The sequence below is a fragment of the Rattus norvegicus genome, chromosome 1 (genome assembly GCF_021556685.1).
Source record: "Rattus norvegicus strain SHRSP/BbbUtx chromosome 1, alternate assembly SHRSP_T2T, whole genome shotgun sequence".
NCBI lineage: Eukaryota > Metazoa > Chordata > Mammalia > Rodentia > Muridae > Rattus > Rattus norvegicus.
Genome location: NC_141534.1, coordinates 81,215,616 through 81,233,302, shown reverse-complemented (window position 1 = coordinate 81,233,302; position 17,687 = coordinate 81,215,616). Strand labels below are relative to the sequence as shown.

At 41.4% G+C, this 17,687-nt stretch overlaps 1 protein-coding gene across 14 annotated transcripts; it reads left to right on the top strand.

The window, feature by feature from the left end:
- The first annotated feature begins 7,284 nt into the window (after positions 1-7,284).
- Positions 7,285-17,120, top strand: Lilrb3 (leukocyte immunoglobulin like receptor B3). Of its 14 annotated transcripts, none has more exons than XR_015622112.1 (16): positions 7,285-7,457; positions 7,619-7,654; positions 7,835-8,119; positions 8,261-8,563; positions 8,860-9,144; positions 9,288-9,587; positions 9,895-10,179; positions 11,305-11,607; positions 11,828-12,124; positions 12,371-12,673; positions 14,287-14,318; positions 14,629-14,704; positions 14,780-14,865; positions 15,002-15,054; positions 16,233-16,388; positions 16,461-16,835. XR_015622112.1 is itself a non-coding variant. In NM_001432204.1 (16 exons), exons 1-16 carry the CDS (start codon positions 7,424-7,426, stop codon positions 16,563-16,565), a joined length of 3,027 nt encoding a protein of 1,008 aa, NP_001419133.1. In that variant the 5' UTR covers positions 7,285-7,423; the 3' UTR covers positions 16,566-17,120. The 14 variants fall into 14 exon arrangements, 11 of the variants coding, with proteins under 11 accessions (NP_001419133.1, XP_087410469.1, XP_087410459.1 ...); NM_001432204.1 differs by having other exon boundaries at positions 14,199-14,318; positions 16,461-17,120; XM_087554343.1 differs by having other exon boundaries at positions 12,371-12,493; positions 14,199-14,318.
- The last annotated feature ends 567 nt before the right edge of the window (positions 17,121-17,687 follow it).

Sequence of the window (17,687 nt, the reverse complement as noted above, 5' to 3'; positions counted from 1 at the left end):
GTGACTCCTCATAAAATTAGACATAGTACTGCCTGAGGATTCAGTTATGCCACTCCTGGGTATATACCCAAAAGATGTTTCCACATATAACAATGACACATGGTTAACTATGTTCATAGCTGCCTTTTTTAGTAGCCAGGAGCTATACACAATCCAGATGTCCCTCCATCGAGAGATAGATACAGAAAATGTGGTACATTTACACAATGTAGTACTACTCACCTATTAAAAAGAGTGACTTTATAAAATTTGCAGGCAAATGGATAGGACTGAAAAATATACTAGTGAGGTAACCCAGTCACACAAGAACACACATGGTATATACTCAATGATAAATGGATATTAAGGAGGAAAAATCTCAAAATACCCAAAATGAATCAAAATGGTATGATTCACAGACCATATGAAGTTCAAGAAAAAGCAAGACCCATTGTAGATGTTTAAGTCGTGCTTAGAAGGGGAGACACAATTATTACAGAAGGTAGAGGTAGGAAAGGACCTTGGAGGGAGAGAAGGGGATGAGGAAAAGGGGGGACAGGTTCACATGTAGGAATGGACAGAGGAAGGAAATTGAAAGGAGGCAGTGGGGGATGGGGAATTGGGATATTCACTAGAAAGTCCCAGATTCCAGGAAAGCAAGAGACTTCCAGGACCTAAGTGGAGTATTTTTTGCTGAAATACTCAACAAAAGGTAGAGAGAAGCAGTAGAGACCATATACAGAGGTTAGGCATGAGGGATTGGGTCACTCACTTGTTTGAAATATATTAACACAGAATTGTTCCTGTCTAAATGAAATGCAGGGACAAATAATGGAGCAGAGACAGAAGGAAAGTCCATCCAGAGACTGCCCCACCAAACCCATACTCTATTACTGATGCCAAGAAATACTTGCTGACAGGAGCCTGGGATGGCTGTCCCCTGAGAGGCTCTGCTAGAGCCTGACCAATACAGATGCAGATGCTTGTAGCAAACAACAAGTCTGAGCAGATATCAACTCTGAAGGAGCTGAAGAAGTTTTCAACACCATAGGAAGAAAGACAATATCAACCAACCAGACCCCCACTCCAGAACTCCCAGGGACTAAACAGTCAACTAAATAGTACACATGGAGGGACCCATGGCTTGAGCTGTTTATGAGCAGAGGATTGCCTTATCTGGGATCAATGGGAGGGGAGGCCCTTGGTCCTATGGAGACTCGATGCCTCAGTGTAGGCAAATACTAGGGCAGTGAGGCAGGAGTAGGTAGTTGGGTGGGTGAGCTCCTTCATAGAAGCAGTGTGGAGGGAGGATGGGATAGGGGGTTTGCTCAGGGGAAATTGAGAAGGTGGATAATATTTGCAATGTAAATAAAAATAACCAATAAAAAAATGAAAGTCTATTTTATTCGATATTAAGGTGGCAACTCCAGCTTGTTTCTTGGGACCATTTGCTTGGAAGACTTTTTCCAGACTTTCACTCTGAGATAGTGCCTATCTTTGTTATTGAGGTGTGTTTCTTTTATGCAGCAAAATGCTGGATTCTGTTTGAGTATCCAGTCTGTTAACCTATGTCTTTTTATAAGGGAATTGATTCTGTTGATATTCATAGATATTAAATACAGATGATTGCTAGTTCCTGTTATTTTTGTTGTTATAGGTGGCATTATGTGTATGTGATTCTTTCATTTTGGCTTTGTTGTGAGATGATTAATATCTTGGGTTTTATTTTGTTTGTTTTTGTTGTTTTTGGTTTTGTTTTTGTTTTTTGGGGTTTTTTTTTTGTTTTTTGTTTTTTGTTTTTTGTTTTTTGTTTTTTGTTTTTTTTTTTGGTGTAGGTACCCTCCTTGTGTTGGAGTTTTCCTTTTAGAATCCTCTGTAGGGCTGGATTGCCAGATAGATATTGTTTGAACTTGTTTTTTTTTTCCTGAATTATTTTGTTTTCTCCATCTATGTTGATTGAGAATTTTGCTAGGTATAACAGCCCGGGCTGACATTTGCGTTCTCTTAGAGTCTGCCTCTGACCAGGCTCTTATGTCTTCCATAACCTCTGTTGAGAAGTCTAGTGTAATTCTGATAGGTCTACCCTTGTATGTTACTTGGTCCTTTTCCCTTGCAGCTTTAATATACTTTCTTTGTTCTGTGCATTTAGTGTTTTGATTATTATGTGAAGAGAGGACTTTCTTTTCTGGTCCATTTGTTTTGGTGTTCTATAGGCTTCTTGTACCTTTATGTCCATCTCTTTCTTTAGGTTGGGGAAGTTTCCTTCTATGATTGTGTTGAAGATATTTTCAGGTCCTTTGAACTGGGAATATTCGCTCTCTTCTATTCCTATTTTTCTTAGATTTGGTCTTTTCATGTGTGATGTTTTGGCTTAGAATGTTTTTATGTTTTGTATTTTCTTTGAGAGCTATGTCAATATCTTCTAAGATATCTTCTATACCCGAGAGTCTCTCTTCTATCTCTTGTATTCTGTTGGTGATAATTAACATATGTAATTCCTGATCTCTTTCCTAGGTTTTCCATTTCAAGATTTGCCCCTATTTGTGTTTTTCTTATTGTTTATACTTCCATTTAGTTCTTGGACAGAATTGTTCAATTCTTTCACCTGCTTGATTGTGTTTTCCTGTATTTCTTTAAGGGATTTATCCGTGTTATCTGTAAGTATTTCTGTTTACCTGCCTTTCCTGGTATTTCTTTCAGTGAGTTATTTATATCCTCTTTAAAATGTCTCTATTATCTTCACAAGATAGGATTTTAGGTCAACTTTCTGATTTTTATGTTTGTTTGTATATCAGGGCTTGCTGTGTTGGGAGAATAGGGTTCTGATGATGCCAAAGTATATTGACTTCTGATGCTTACGGTTTTTTGCTTGTCTCTCACTATCTGGTTATCCATGTTGTTAGCTAGTCTGTCTGTCTTTGTCTGCTGTCTGCCTCTTGTGTCTCTTGATTGCTGCAGGTCTCCTGGTAGGCCGTTGGTTCTGGTTGTAGCAAATCTCCTGTGAGGCCTTCTTTCTGTGGGGTCTTCAGAGGGGCATGTATACTGATGACCTGTTGCCCTGGCTGCAGTGGCTCTCCTGATAGGCCTTCAGACTGTTGGGTCTATTGCCCTGTGTGCAACAGAACTCCATTGAGACTTTCACACTGTTGGGTCACTGCCCAGTTCCTCTGCATGCAGCAGAACTCCTTGGAGGCCTTCATCCTGGGTGGCTTTAGAGAAGCAGACAATCTGGTGATCTGCTTGGCAGAAGGTGCTGGCCAGAGGGGAGTGGAATTTGAGGGCAGGGCACTTGTGGGGTGATGAGTCCTGAGATGACTGGGCACTTCAGGATTCTTAGTGACTGTGTCTTTTTGGGTGGTTGGGTCCCTTATCTATTGCTCTGAGTGCTGCAAACCTCTTGGAAGGTCTTCAGGTTGTGGTGTCTTTAGAGGAGCAGACAAGCTGGTGATTTCTCTTTATAATTAATTAATTAATTCACTTCACATGCCAATATCAGCTCCCCTCTCCTCCCAGTACCCCTTCACACAGATCCTCCCTTCATTTTCCCCTCACCTTCTCCTCAGCTGCTTTGTTAAAGTCAATTGTGAACACTCCCAACCCCTCTTTGGATATCACCACCCAGGCATTTCAAGTTACTGCAGGGCTAGGCAATCCTCTCCCACTAAGGCCAGACAAGGTGGTTCAGTTAGGGGAATGGGATCTGTAGACAAGTAGCAGATTCAGGGACAGCCCCAATCCAGTTGTTGGGAACCCACATGAAGACCAAGCTGCACATTTGCTACATATGTACAGGATGGGTAGTCAAGTGGGTGTGGATCAGTCTCTGGGAACCTTCTTGGGTTCAGGGTAGTTGACTCTGTTGGTCTTCCTGTAGAGTTTCTGTGCTCTTTGGGTCCCTCAATCCTTCCACCAACTCTTCCATAAGATTCCCCATGCTCCACCTAATGTTTGGTTGTGGGTCTTTGCAAATGTTTCCATTTGCTGCTGGGCAGAACCTCTCAAAGGACAGTTACATAGGCTCCCATCTCCATCAGTAAATTTTTGACCCAATATACATTATAATGTATGCATTCTCTCTTGTGAAACGGACATAATATATGATAAGAAAACAATTTCCTTAAAGATCATGCTTAGTGTACAAGTCGGTAGATGCCTTGCAGGTAGGTATTATAGGACATAGGGTTAGGTAGGACTGTAGACTTTTCTTTCTTAACAGTCTACACAACATATTTGAGATTATGATTCTTTGAAAAGGAGAAAATATCAGCTCATTTTCAGTTTTATTTCTTCATGTTTTACAATCAAAGTGTGTGGTATTTTCAACAAAGGAGTTTTATTTGATGGGAGATCAAAAATAATTTTTGTAGGGGTAGTTATGACAACTCAGAGCAGTGTTCTGAGCCAGGAGATATGCCTTGATGAGGTTGTACAGTGCTAAAGTATTACTCTTCTGTCTTAAATGGAAGATAGCAACATTCCTGCAGTGAGCATGAATACTTGGAACATTGAGACAGAATCTGCAGTGGCAGGTAAAGAGCTGTGGTCATAAGATAAAGAGTTAGAGAAATGATTGAAGGAGTTGGAGGGGCTTCCAACCCCCTAAGAACAACAATGCCAACCAACCAGAGCTCTCAGGGACTAAACCACTACCCAAAGAGTACACATGGATAGACCCATGGCTCCAGCTGCATATGTAGCAGAGGATGGCCTTGTTGACCACCAATAAGAGGAGATTCCCTTGGTCCTGCCAAGGATGGATCACCCCAGTGTAGGAGAATGTCAGGGTGGGGAGGCAGTAAGGGGTGGCTGGTTGAGCAGGGGGAATACCCTCATAAAAGAAGGGGGAGATGGAATGGGTTAAGGGGTTTATGGATGGGAAATCGAGAAAGGGAATTACTTTTGAAATGTAAATAAAAAACTCTCCAATAAAAAAAAGAAAAAGGAAGAGAAAGATTGAGGAAGGAGAAATGATGAGGTTTAAATATAGAATGTTGAGGAGGAGGGGATGCCTTGTCTAGCAATGAGGAAGTTAGGGGAACAAAATAAAAAGCAAGGAAAGCACAATCCAGGCCAGCAGGGGAGGGAGCAACTCTCATCAGGTTAACTATTTCCTTTCTCTAGCATACAGTGCCACAGCAAACAGCATCCTTACCCTGAGGATGCTCATGCGTGGTTGCTGGAGGTTAGATTTTTATATTTGAAAATTAACAGTTAATCTAACCAGATTTCCTTACAATGAAACAGGGTCAAATACTAAGTTATAGAAACAGAAACTGAACTGATACATAAGGAAAGGGAGAATGCAGCTTGAGATAAACACTTCTGTTGTCAATCAGTTCACTTTGAGAAGGGGATAATGCCTTCGATTAAATGCATGGGTTATTGATTGCTATTCTTTCATGGGATGGATACAATGTGGCTTGCAAACTTAAACTGTACACATGAGACAGATGCCAATGGATGAAAGTAGAAACTAGTCAATTTTACTGTCACTGTGGACACCGGACAGTAAGAGGAGGCATCAGAGTACCCATCTGCAACAAGAACACAGGGCACATACTTTCTTAGCACTTACTAAGTGAGTGGTTCTGAACATACCTCACCCAACATGGTGGACGTAGTCTCCTTAAAGTGATCCTTCATGACACTCTGTTCAGGGACTGTGCAGTGTTAGCCTTTTTTCTTGAATACAGAATCTTCTCTATTTGGAAACTAATTTTCAGTTCTGTTTTTAACCCATACATTTGCTGACCTTTACAAATTAGATTTGAAATATGAACCATCTGTATATCAGGAGAGCATACAGTAACCATTTGATTGCAACATTTACATGACTAAAAATCTCTTATACCCCAACTATGTTTACAACTATGTTGTAAAAAGTCAGAAAGTTAGTGAATCATGTGCACCTCATAGTCACAAGGATTCTGACCCCATAACCATGGTTAAAAGTGAGACTGATAGTAGATAGGATGATGCTAAGGCTCATAGTTAAGACACTAGCAACATTTAAGCTGGAATGGGCATTTGGGTATGTACATGAATTAACTCAAAACTAGGAAGAATTCTGAACAGATAAATAGGAATACCAAAGACATAAGCGTGTTGATTGGGTTGTTTCTACAGGAATGATATATGTTGCTAAGAAAATGGCAATATATCTATAGCAGTTTTTCAACAGAGTGGAGTCAAATCAACAAGACTCATGAAAATATCATATTTTCTTCCAGATATCTCTGCAAGTTTCCTCTGCACAAACCACAGTAACTGAAAAATCAGCTTCTCAGAGTGTCTCTTCCATTATGCATCCTCCCAGCAGCACTGACCTGCATCTTCCCTTGCTGTCCAACACTGAGCTCTGGACATGACATGACTTTTGCCCTTTGACATCTCAGCCACTATGATTACACAGAGATTGGTCCCATCAGAATTCCTTCATGGTGTAGAGACTCCTGGGCTACTGCTCTCCATGTGGAACATTAGACAATTAAAATATTAAGAGTAAAGCTTTTTAATTTTTTGCAGTGATATAAACACTGAAAGTTGGCAATGTTTCTTTGCACAGTGGAGCATATTGTTATCTCAACACTTAGTAGTCAATGTCTGGTTGGTGTATCTCTTTGAGTTCAAGGCATTTTGGTCTACATAGTGAGAATCAGGCCATCCTGAGCTATATAGTGAGACTCTGTCTCAAAAAATCAGAAAGCCTTGAAAATTTGATCACACACTTCTAATGAATCTTAACACATTGGTTCATCAGATGAATTTGTATCCAGTCTTGACAGAAATGAAGTTTTCTGACACTGCTGTCTCGTCTTGTGTGAATATGCATTGTTTATGTATCCACAGGAATATTTCATATAATATCCCCAAAGTATCTCAAAGGCTGAGTAGTCAACTGACCGTTAGTTTGGTATGGCTGAAAGAATGAATGATAACCAAGAAGATGCTCTGAGAGAAAAAGATCATCCGACTCTGAGCTTTTATATGTGAATATGCAGACTCAGGAAACAACCAGACATATTTTGTGTTAGGTCCTAGTCTCTTTTGATTGGGACCATCCAGGCAGATACATATGGGTACAATGGAGGTGCTGTGCATGAAGAGAACACAGTCAGATTTGGGTTGTAGTGCCAGTATAGAGGTAGCTGAGGGAATAGGATGAGTTTTTTTAAACTGTATGAGATTCAAGGGTTTCTGTCTCAGAAACCAAAACTAAAGAACCACAAAAAGACAGAAGCCACATATTCTGGAGCCCAACCTACTACAGATCTGGATAAAAAAGAGAGTCAGATGCCCCAGATCAGTTCCTCTTCCTCAGAGCCTCATAATATGACATCCTCATGACACAAAGAAGAAACCAGCCTGTGTAGACCATACACTTTGTGTCTGTACATTTGGCAAGAAGACAAGCTCTGAAAACCTGCAGCAACTGGAAGATGCCATGGTTTCTACTCTCACAGCCCTTGCTTATCTTGGTGAGATGTAAAGATTGGGAGGAAGAAGTCTTGTCTGAGAGGAAATCTACCTTACAACCATGCCTTTATTTATCAGGATGTCTCTTCAGCTCAGAAGACATCTGAAAGTGGAGGGTCTGCTCAGGGTTCAATGAAAATACTCACAGGTATCTCTCTTTCAGGATTGATCCTGGGCTCCGAGAACCCAGTCCTGTCAGGTGAGTGTCTTCTTAGCTTTCCCAGTTTGGACATACTTGATGGGGACTACAGGTCACTTCTGAAAAAAGGAGATGCAGAACAGTAGGTGTGGGCTGATGCTGGGGATGTCTGAAACATGCTGGGTCTGAACACTGGTATCTGAAGGAGATATCCTTGAACACAGATACTGATACTTGCAGGTGCCTTCACTAAACCTACAATAAAGATGGTGCCAAGCAATGTGGTAACTACTGGGAAACAGGTGACCATCTTCTGTGAAGGGTCCTCACATGCCAAAGAATACCGTCTCCACAAAGAAGGAAGTCCCGATTACCTGACACCAACAACCTTTCTGGAAACTGAGAACAAGGCCAAGTTCTCAATCTCACCAATTCAATGGAATAATGCAGGACAATACTGGTGTTCGTATAGAAGCCTGACTAACAAATTACGACAAAGTGACATCATGGAGCTGGTGGTGACAGGTGAGAAGATCTTACCTATACTGTGGGATCTTTCTTGAGAAGTGGACTATGTTCACTGGGAACTCCCTTTCTCAAATCCGAGAAGAGGGTACCAATGCTTCCCATGGGAGTTAACTTAACAGGCTTTCTCATCCATCTTAGGAGTTATCCTTGGTGAAGTCACACTGTCTGCCCTTCCCAGCTATGTTGTGACTTCAGGGAGAAATGTGACTCTTCAGTGTGCATCACAAGTAGTATATGATAGGTTCATTCTAATGAAGGAAGATGAGAAGTTCTCCACTGCAATGCCCTCATGGAAAATATACCCTGTACTATGGGGAGCCATTTTCACATTAGGTCCTGTGACCTCAAACCAGAGATGGAGGTTCACATGCTATGGATATTACTTGAGTAGCTCTCTGATATGGTCAAAGCCAAGTAACCATTTAGAGCTATTGGTCTCGGGTAAGGAAACCATTGCTTTCTCTTTAATGATATTATAACTGACAAAGGATCCTAGAGAAGGATGTGATGTGTGGTGGGTGATTGAGAACTAGGGCTATTGTACCCAATATGTGGTATAGCTGTATGTAAAGTGCAGAAATCAAGGGTGATGTTAACAGTGGAGCTCAAGAGTTTTGTGAAGTGTGAAAACATTATATGTCCCTCTGCTATTGTAGATCAGCTTATGTATCATTAAAAAGTATGACCTTCTTTGAGCAACTTTGCTAATAGAAATCTCATGTTCTGCTTCCTTACAGGGACCCTTCACAAACCCATACTCTGGGCTCATCCAGGTTCCATGGTAACATCAGGGAGCCCTGTGACCATCTGGTGTGAGGGGGACCAAGAAACACAAACATATGTGCTATATAGACAGGGAAGCCTAGAGTCCTGGAACAGACAGACCCAAAAGGACTATAACAATAAAGCAGAATTCACCATCCCATCTGTGACATATTTGAATGCAGGGCATTATTTCTGTTACTCTTACACCTCTGCTGGGTGGTCAGAACACAGTGACACCCTGGAGCTGGTGGTTACAGGTGAGAGTGTTCTCAGGAGTCTAAGATCCAGATATTATTACCAAGGAAATACATACCTAACACTACCTCCTCCAACAGGCCAGCTATGGAAGACAATGTTGATTATTAATGCCGATTTAATATTTCATATGTATCTTTCCTAGGAGTCTACAAAAAACCCATCTTTTTGGCCCTGAAAAACCCTATTGTAAACTTAGGAGTGACTGTGACCATCTCATGTACCTCAAATCAGAGTTTTAACTGTTTCCTTTTAATGGATGATGATCAGAAAATCTACCGATTCTTTGACTTACAATACTCATATTCTGGAGAATCTCTAGCCCGATTTCAAGTGGGTCCAATAACCTCTAGACAAAGGTGGAGATTCAGATGCTATGGCTATTATACAGATAATCCTCAGGTGTGGTCAGAAGCCAGCGATCCATTGGATTTCCTGGTCTCAGGTGAGGGAGCTGGAGAGTATCTGTAGAATAATACTGAACCTGACACAGGTTCCCAGTAGATACCCTGGTATGCCATTTGTCTGAGGATCCAAGGCTCCTGAGCCAATACACAGCATGCAGACTGTGACTGTTATCATTCAGTAAATGGGATAATGGAACCTGGATGGTCATGTGAGTGGTGGGTCCTCCCATTACATTTCCAGGCCTTTGGCCATTCATGGATAAAGACAAGAGTCAGCACAGTATGATTGATCTTTACTGTAAAACTGTGCAAAGCCCCACCTCTTGCTCACCTACTTTCTTGCAGGGAACCTCCAGAAACCCACCTTGTGGGCTGAGCCAGGTTCAGTGATTGAATCAGGAAATTCTGTGACCATTTGGTGTGAAGGGACCATGGAAACTCAAATATATTTCCTGTATAAAGAAGGAAGCCCATCATCCTGGCTCAGACAAACTCCAAAGGAGCCTGGTAACAAGGCCATGTTCTTCATTGCATTCATGGAAAAGCATAATGCAGGGCAATATCGCTGTTACTGTTACAATTTTGGTGGGTGGTCACAGCACAGTGACACACTGGAGCTGGTGATGACAGGTGAGAAGTCACTTCCAAATCCTTGGGAATTTCCTCTTCCTCAATTTCCAGAAGACCCAGACAATGTTTACTATATATTCCTCCAAACAGGCTTACTATTTCCTTCTAGGAGTTTACCACAGCAAAGTTACCCTGTCAGCCATTCCCAGCCCTATGGTGACCTCAGGAAGGCATGTGACTATTCAGTGTGACTCACAACAAGCATATAACAGGTTCTTGCTAATTAAAAAAGAAGAGAAGCTCTCCAGGGTTGCATATATACAGAATACATATCCAAAGTCATCCTGGGTGCAGTTCACATTGGGTCCTGTTAGCCCCAACCAGAGATAGAGGTTCACATTCTATGGCTATTACTTCAATAGCTCCCAGTTGTGGTCAGTGCCAAGTAACCAGCTAGAGCTCTTCATCTCAGGTTAGAAAACCCTCGCCTTTCATGAATGATATCACCACAGATACAGGATCCCTGGCAAAGATGATATGTGTTGAGCTAGTGAATCAAGGCTCCTGAACCTAATATCACAGAATGTGTGATACAGTTGGACCTATGTATGAAAGTCTAGGTGGATAATAACAGTAGATATAAAGAGTTCAGGGAAATATGGGATACTATGTGTCTTTCTGCTACTTTATATCAGTTTAAATGTGATTTGTAACTGTGACTTCTGTGCAGCAGTCCTAAGATATATATCGCTTCCTCTACTTTGCAGGTCCCTTCAAAAACCCTCCCTCTTGGCTCATTCAGCCTCTGTGATCCCCTCAGGGAGTCCTGCAACCATTTGGTGTGTGGGGACCCTAGGAACCTATAAGTATGTGATACCTAAACAGGGAAGCCCCGAACCTGGGACAGAGGGTCCTAAATAGAAAATAATAAGAAAAAAAATCCACCATCCCTTCTTTGACAAGCCTAGATGCAGGGCAATATAATTGTTACTCTTACAACTTTGCTGGGTAGACAGAGCTAAGTCACAACCTGGAGCAAGCATTGACAGATGACAATTCACCAAGGTTCATAATCCTTTCCTTTTTCTCCAGGAAATACTGTTTCAAATTTGCTCATCCACAGTCGATGTGCAGGAGGCAATAAGACCTTTGTCTCATATAATATCCTGCCTCTTCCTTTTCTAGGTGTTCACCATGGCAAACCTACTCTTTCAGCCTTTCCCAGTCCTATGGTGACCTCAGGTGGAAATGTGACCCTCTATTGTGCCTCATCAACAATATATGATTGGTACATTGTGACTGGGCAAGATTTGAAGTTCTCCAGATTCCAGAGGGCACAGTTCATACCCACCGAGATGTCCCAGGCTCTGTTCTCTGAGATCTCTGTGGCATCTAGAAAGAAAGGGCCATTTAGATGTTATGGATTCAATGAAAGTACTCCACATCTGTGGTCAGAGGCCAGTAATCCTCTGGAGATACATGTTTCAGGTGAGGAAATCTTGTCTTTTATTTAACTGTATTTTGATACCCCCAAATACTTTGTTATTAGCTTTGCCATAACCAGGAGGTTTCTGGGAAATGAATGGCTGTAGAAAGGTCTTGACTACTATGGCCCAAAGTATTAGAGACCATGTCATAGTAACAGCAGAATGAGAGGTGAAATGCATTGCAAGATCTAGCTGGATGACTTGCTATCTCATTTTTCTAGGGGTTTCAAGGAAGCCCTCTCTGCTGAACCAACAAGGCCCTGTTCTGGCCCCTGGAGAGAACCTGACACTCCGGTGTTCCTCTGAGCTCAGTTATGACAGATTTTCTCTATCCAAAGAGGGTAGAAGTGACCTCCCACAGCTCTCTGTCAGCCAGTCACAGACTGGAGAGTATTATGCCAACTTCTTTTTATATTCTGTGGATTTCTCTATTGCTGGCCAATATAGATGCTATGGTGCATCCAGATTTTCTTCTGAGTGGTCAGCCCCCAGTGTTCCTCAAGACATTCTGGTCACAGGTGAGGAAAAGCCATGAATTTAGTAGGGAATCAATTTGGCACTGGCTCAACTGGGAGGAGACCTTGGATTGATCATCAAGATAATGATGAAAATATCAGGGTGAGGTTAATTGTCTCAGAGATCTCATAAATCTATCTATAGACAAAGGAGTGGGTGAAGGACTGTTTGTGAATATATAGACTAGATACTGAAATAGAACCTCAGAACTGTGACTGAAGTTCCTCACTCATGTTTTTCTTCGCCAGGACATCCTCCTATTACACCAAGCCTCTCAGTGAATCCAGGCACCATTGTGTCCTCAGGAGAGAATGTGACCCTTCTCTGTCAATCATCAATACCAATGGACACTTTCTTTCTGTTCAAGAAAGGTGATGCCTATCCCTACATGCACCAAAGATTAAAGTTCCAAGGTCCACAATGTAAGGCAGAATTCTCCCTGAGTGCTGTGACCCCAAACATTGGGGGTATCTTTACGTGCTTTGGTTCTCAAAGCTCATCTCCTTACCTGTTGTCACACCCCAGTGTTCCTGTGGAGATCAAAGTTTCAGGTGAGGTGATTCTGGCTTGTGTAAGTTCAGAAAGTAACCCACTATTCATGATCAAGAAAGCTTTTGCCTGGCATAGGAAGAAGTTTAACACAGGGATGGTCATAAGAAGAGATTAAGAAATAATTTAATGTTTTAAAATTAATGAACACTCTACCATCTCCATTGGAATTGAGAAAATTCTATGTAGGAAGTGAAAGGTTCTGGAGAGGCTGCAGTATAGCTGTAAGACAGAAAAGAGATGAAAATATTCGAGTAGCCTTCCATACATCATTCTCACAATCTATTTGCCACAATCTTTTGGTACTCCAAAAGATTCCCATTCCAACAAAGGTCTTAGATTTTCCTATCCAGGAAGACTTTCCATCCAGAATAATGGGAAACACTATCTCCCCATGAGTCTTCATTCCTATATCAGCTTGGATGATGATCAATGTGCTGGGTATGAAGCACAGAATTTAGCATCATCCCCAGAAACCCAGAATCTCATAGGCTAGACTACAATACAAGGATTCTGATGAACACTGATATTGAGAGGAGCACATAAATGAGAGAGGGTGTCAATTCCCCCTGATTGTTTCATTCAATTTCAGGTACTGAAATTTACATTGTGTCTGACCACAGAGGACTAAGCAAGAACTCTGTTTCAGGGAGGGGATATGGATCATGCTATTTATGGGATTGGTGAATTTTCTTTTGGAGGGGTTGACATGGAAAAAAACCACTCTACCATGTGTTTTTCAGTTTCCACAAGTTGAAATTTGAGAGCTCTCTCAGACAGCAAGTTCTTGTTATTGCTCATATTATGTGTCATCTACTTACAGAGAAAGGCTCTAGAACCCACTTCTTCAATAGTCCTATCCTATTTGGTGCTGGGATGGTGACATTGAGTAGGGGTGTGGTACAAGGCTAGGGAAGAGCATCGAGGATCTTTTCTTCAAGTTTGTAATATTTAGCTCCAGTGTGGGGAACAAGATGGTAGGCCAGGTACCTTGAGATCAATCCTTAGCAACATGCCTTTCTTCTAGGTGACCTAGGGCAGGTAAATTGACTGGAACTGTTGGGATATAGTTCCATGTTGCATGCTATCAGATTGAGAGATAGCCATTCTTCTCTTATACAATACATTTTGATGCAGCTTTCCCTTACTGCACTCCTCCCAGATGCCCCAACCTTCTATCTCCCCCAGATATACTCTCCAACATGCATCCATCAGAAAAAAGCAGGCCACATAGGGCTATCAGTTCAACACATAACAACATGACACAATAAGACATACAACAAACTCTCACAACAAGGTTAACTGATGCAACCCAGTAGGAAGAATAGAGTTCTAAGAGCTGTCAAAGGATTCAGAGACAACCGCATTCACAAGTCAGGAGTCTCCTTTCCATAACCACCAATCAAACAACCATAGTATAGCAGAGGACCTAGTATAGAACCTTGCAGGCTCTGTGATGTCCTCTTTAGACTCACATAGTAGGTTCTGTTTTACAATCTGTCACTCACGATATCATTTGTGTTCTAGGACTGGCAAAGTACCAGAAGTCTTTGATATGGGTCTCCGTAGTCTTCTTCCTACTGTTCTTTGTCCTCACCCTCTTCTTTTTCCTCAGACTCTGGCATCAGAACAAGCACAGGAAAGGAGGTGAGTAGGACGTGGGATGCCTGGGTCTCAGTGGGCACTGGGTCCCACTATGGGATCTCCATGTAGGGGCTCAGGAAATGAGCCCAAGGGAAATTGCAGCCTGGAGTAGAGAAATTTAGAATATTTCTACAGAATCTCAGATCAGAAGATGTAATTCAGAAACATGTGAAATGTCAGGTATTATATCAGCCTTTCTATCTCTTAGAATATTTGAACACATATGTAATTAATTTTAAATGTCCCTTCTTTCTGAGGTGTTGTTGAGTAAGGAGACTCCACCTCCAGGCTGAGGCTCTTTCTTTTTTTTCAGTACAGACAAAGATTGACTTGCAACATCCAGAAGGAGCTGTAGAGCCAAAGAGCATTGTTGGACACCTGCAGAAGAGGTAAAACTCATGTCCAACAACCTAGACACCACATGCCTGACCCAACACTGCTACGCGACACCTTCTTCTCTTCAGTTCCAGACCAGCTCCTGCCATCCAGGAAGAAATCTTGTGTGAGAAAAGATGGCCTGGGAGGGAGATAACTGAGGTCTCAGCATCTGGTAGAGTATCAGGGACTCTGAATTCTCACTATATACCATTACCATCATGGCCTCTTCTCTTTTCCAATCAGAAAAATTGCATGAATCAGGTCCTGTGAATATGTATGGGGAAACTATGTATGCTTTGTTTTTACAGATGCTACTGTGAAGGTCACAAGGTCTGCAGACAATGTGGAGCTAGGCATACTGGTGAGATTATTTTTGACCATAATACTAAGAACTTATGACCTAGGATACCACAGAAAGAACCTCTGTTCTCCATTCTTCTGAACCTCAGCGTCATCCAAAGCTGGCTTCTTGTTTCTGGAAGCACCTGTTTTCTATGTAATCTCATTCTTGCTTTGTTTACTTGTGACCACACGGCCTCCTATTTTCTGACTCCTCAGTATCTGTCTGGTTACTAGCATGCTTCCTGAGACTCAGAAGACAATATGAGGGTCCGAAGTTGTAGCTCAATGGTAAAGTGATTTGATTAAATTGGATGTATTCGGCCTTGGTTTTAATCTCTTGGAAGAAAGCTACCAAGTAAATGAACAGGAAACTTTAGTACATGAGAACCACATTCCTGAGTATGTGTGTGCTCATGTATGTAAGCACAAGGCCATGGACAGAAGTCAACATTTAATGTTTTCTTCTATTTTTCCACCTTATCTTCTGAAACAGGGTCTGTCAGTGACCCTGGAGTTAATTACTTAGGGGGATTGGTGCCATTGACTCCTGGGTATCTGTATCTACCTCACCAGCACTTGGGTTCCAGGCGTGTGTTTTATTGCTTAGACTTTTTTAAAACATGGGCACTGGGCAATCATCATAAGTTACTGTTTCCATAGCAACCACTATGTTCATCCCCAGTTCATGGATTTTGCTATTGACTGCACCCAAAGCAAACATAATTCTCTATCCACTGAGATAAGATTGGGGGTTGAGATGATGTATAGACCAACACAGAGAATGAGCAGCGCAAAGTGTGAGGGAAATGAATTAGAGGAGGTGGGTTGAGGTTGGGTGAGACATAGATGGTCAGTATGAATTTAAAGGAAATTTGAGGAAAAGCCTAAGAAGCTCCTACAGGTCTGTTATGAACTGGTATATCTAGGTACAGGACATGGTAGTTTTAAGTGTCCTAAGAGCAAAACTGTTCTTTTTCCAAAAGCTGGAGGCAAGTTTCTGAATTATATGTCAGAAACACAGGAAAAAAACAAATAGGTGCTATAAGTACCAAGGAAGTCACCAAAGACCCAATCAGCAATTGTTTATTTTGATATAAATGTCTGAAGTATCACTCTCCCATCCTGTTTAAGGGTGGTTAAAGAACCTTCGGGGAAACTAAGATCCACTCCTTTTGTTTCTTTGTTTCTGTGCTGCAGAGCCAACATCAGGATGACCCCTCCATACACTTGTATGCCCAGGTGAAACCTGCTAGACTCAGAAGGGCACAGACTACCTCTTCTTCCCTGTTTCCAAAGGAATTACAGCACTCTAAACACAGACAGAAAAACAGAGACCAAGTCATAGATCAGCAGGTGTGTTTTGACTTCTCCAGATCCCCAGGTTTCCAGTGGCCAACACAAACCTTCTACTTTTTTCTACTTCAGGCTGATACATCTCAGGATTCTCATGCTGTGATTTATGCCCAGCTGCACATCATGACACCAAGACAGGGCAGGCAAACTTCCCTCTTTCCGGGAAGAATATGCTGAATTGAGACCCTTCTCTGTTGTCAACCAGTCCAGAGAGATCTAGAATCTACATTCCGTGGGAGAGGAAGGACTCAGCCATGTCAGAAAATGAGATCTGTCACAGGCACACTGTCATTGTGCAAAAATATCTGGTGTCTAGTGTATTCTGAGATCTTCAGGGACTCACCTGATTATGTAGTCTGAGATAAGAAATATGCCTGCATGTTTTAAATAGGGCAAATGTTTTGTTAGTAACCAATGCATAAAATGAAGAAAGAAAATAGGACTGAAGGAAGTTTTTGTTCTGTGGTTTTTCTTTTGTTTTGATATATTTTCAGATTGTTGTGTAATTACATTCTCTCTTCCTTCCCTCTCTCTAAATATGCTCAAAGACTCTTCACTCTCTTACACATTTATGGTTTCTTTTTTCATCAATTTTTCTCACATCTACATATACAATATGTATATGTACATACATATACATATGTATATACAAAATTGCAAAACCTTTTAATCTCAATATATACCTTTTGTCAATTGTATCTTAATAAAGCTGAAAATTGAATGATGAAATAACCATAAGTTATGCCTAATTTGCTTGTCATAAGGCATAAACTTATGCAAGACTTCCTCATTCAACTATTGCTTTTACTTTTTATTTCTTTTTTTAATTGGATATTTTTTATTTTCATTTCAAATGCTATTCCCTTTCCCAGTTTCCCAGCCATAAGCCCTCATCATAAACCCTTCCACTTCTTCTATAAGGGTGTTCCCCACCACCAACCAACCCCCTTTCAGCTCCCTGACATTTTTAAAGTTTTTAAAAGAAGCTTTTGTTTATTTTTTAATATATGCATTACAGGACACAAAACACAAAAGGGCAAGAACAAAGTCACCCCGTCACCTGCAGCTCAGCTTAGTGTGTTGTTCTAGATCCTGCAAGTGTACATACACTTAGGTAATTGAGATTATATAGTATGGAACTTGCTTTACCCACATTGTAAATATTCATCAACCTTAATCTCCATGCTACAGAAGCTCGAGGAGGTCACTGGCTTCTGATCACACTTGAGAATAATTTGAGCCATAGTATCTGAACCTCCACCTCCACCTTTCCTGGAGGTTATTGGGCCCTCTTGAAAA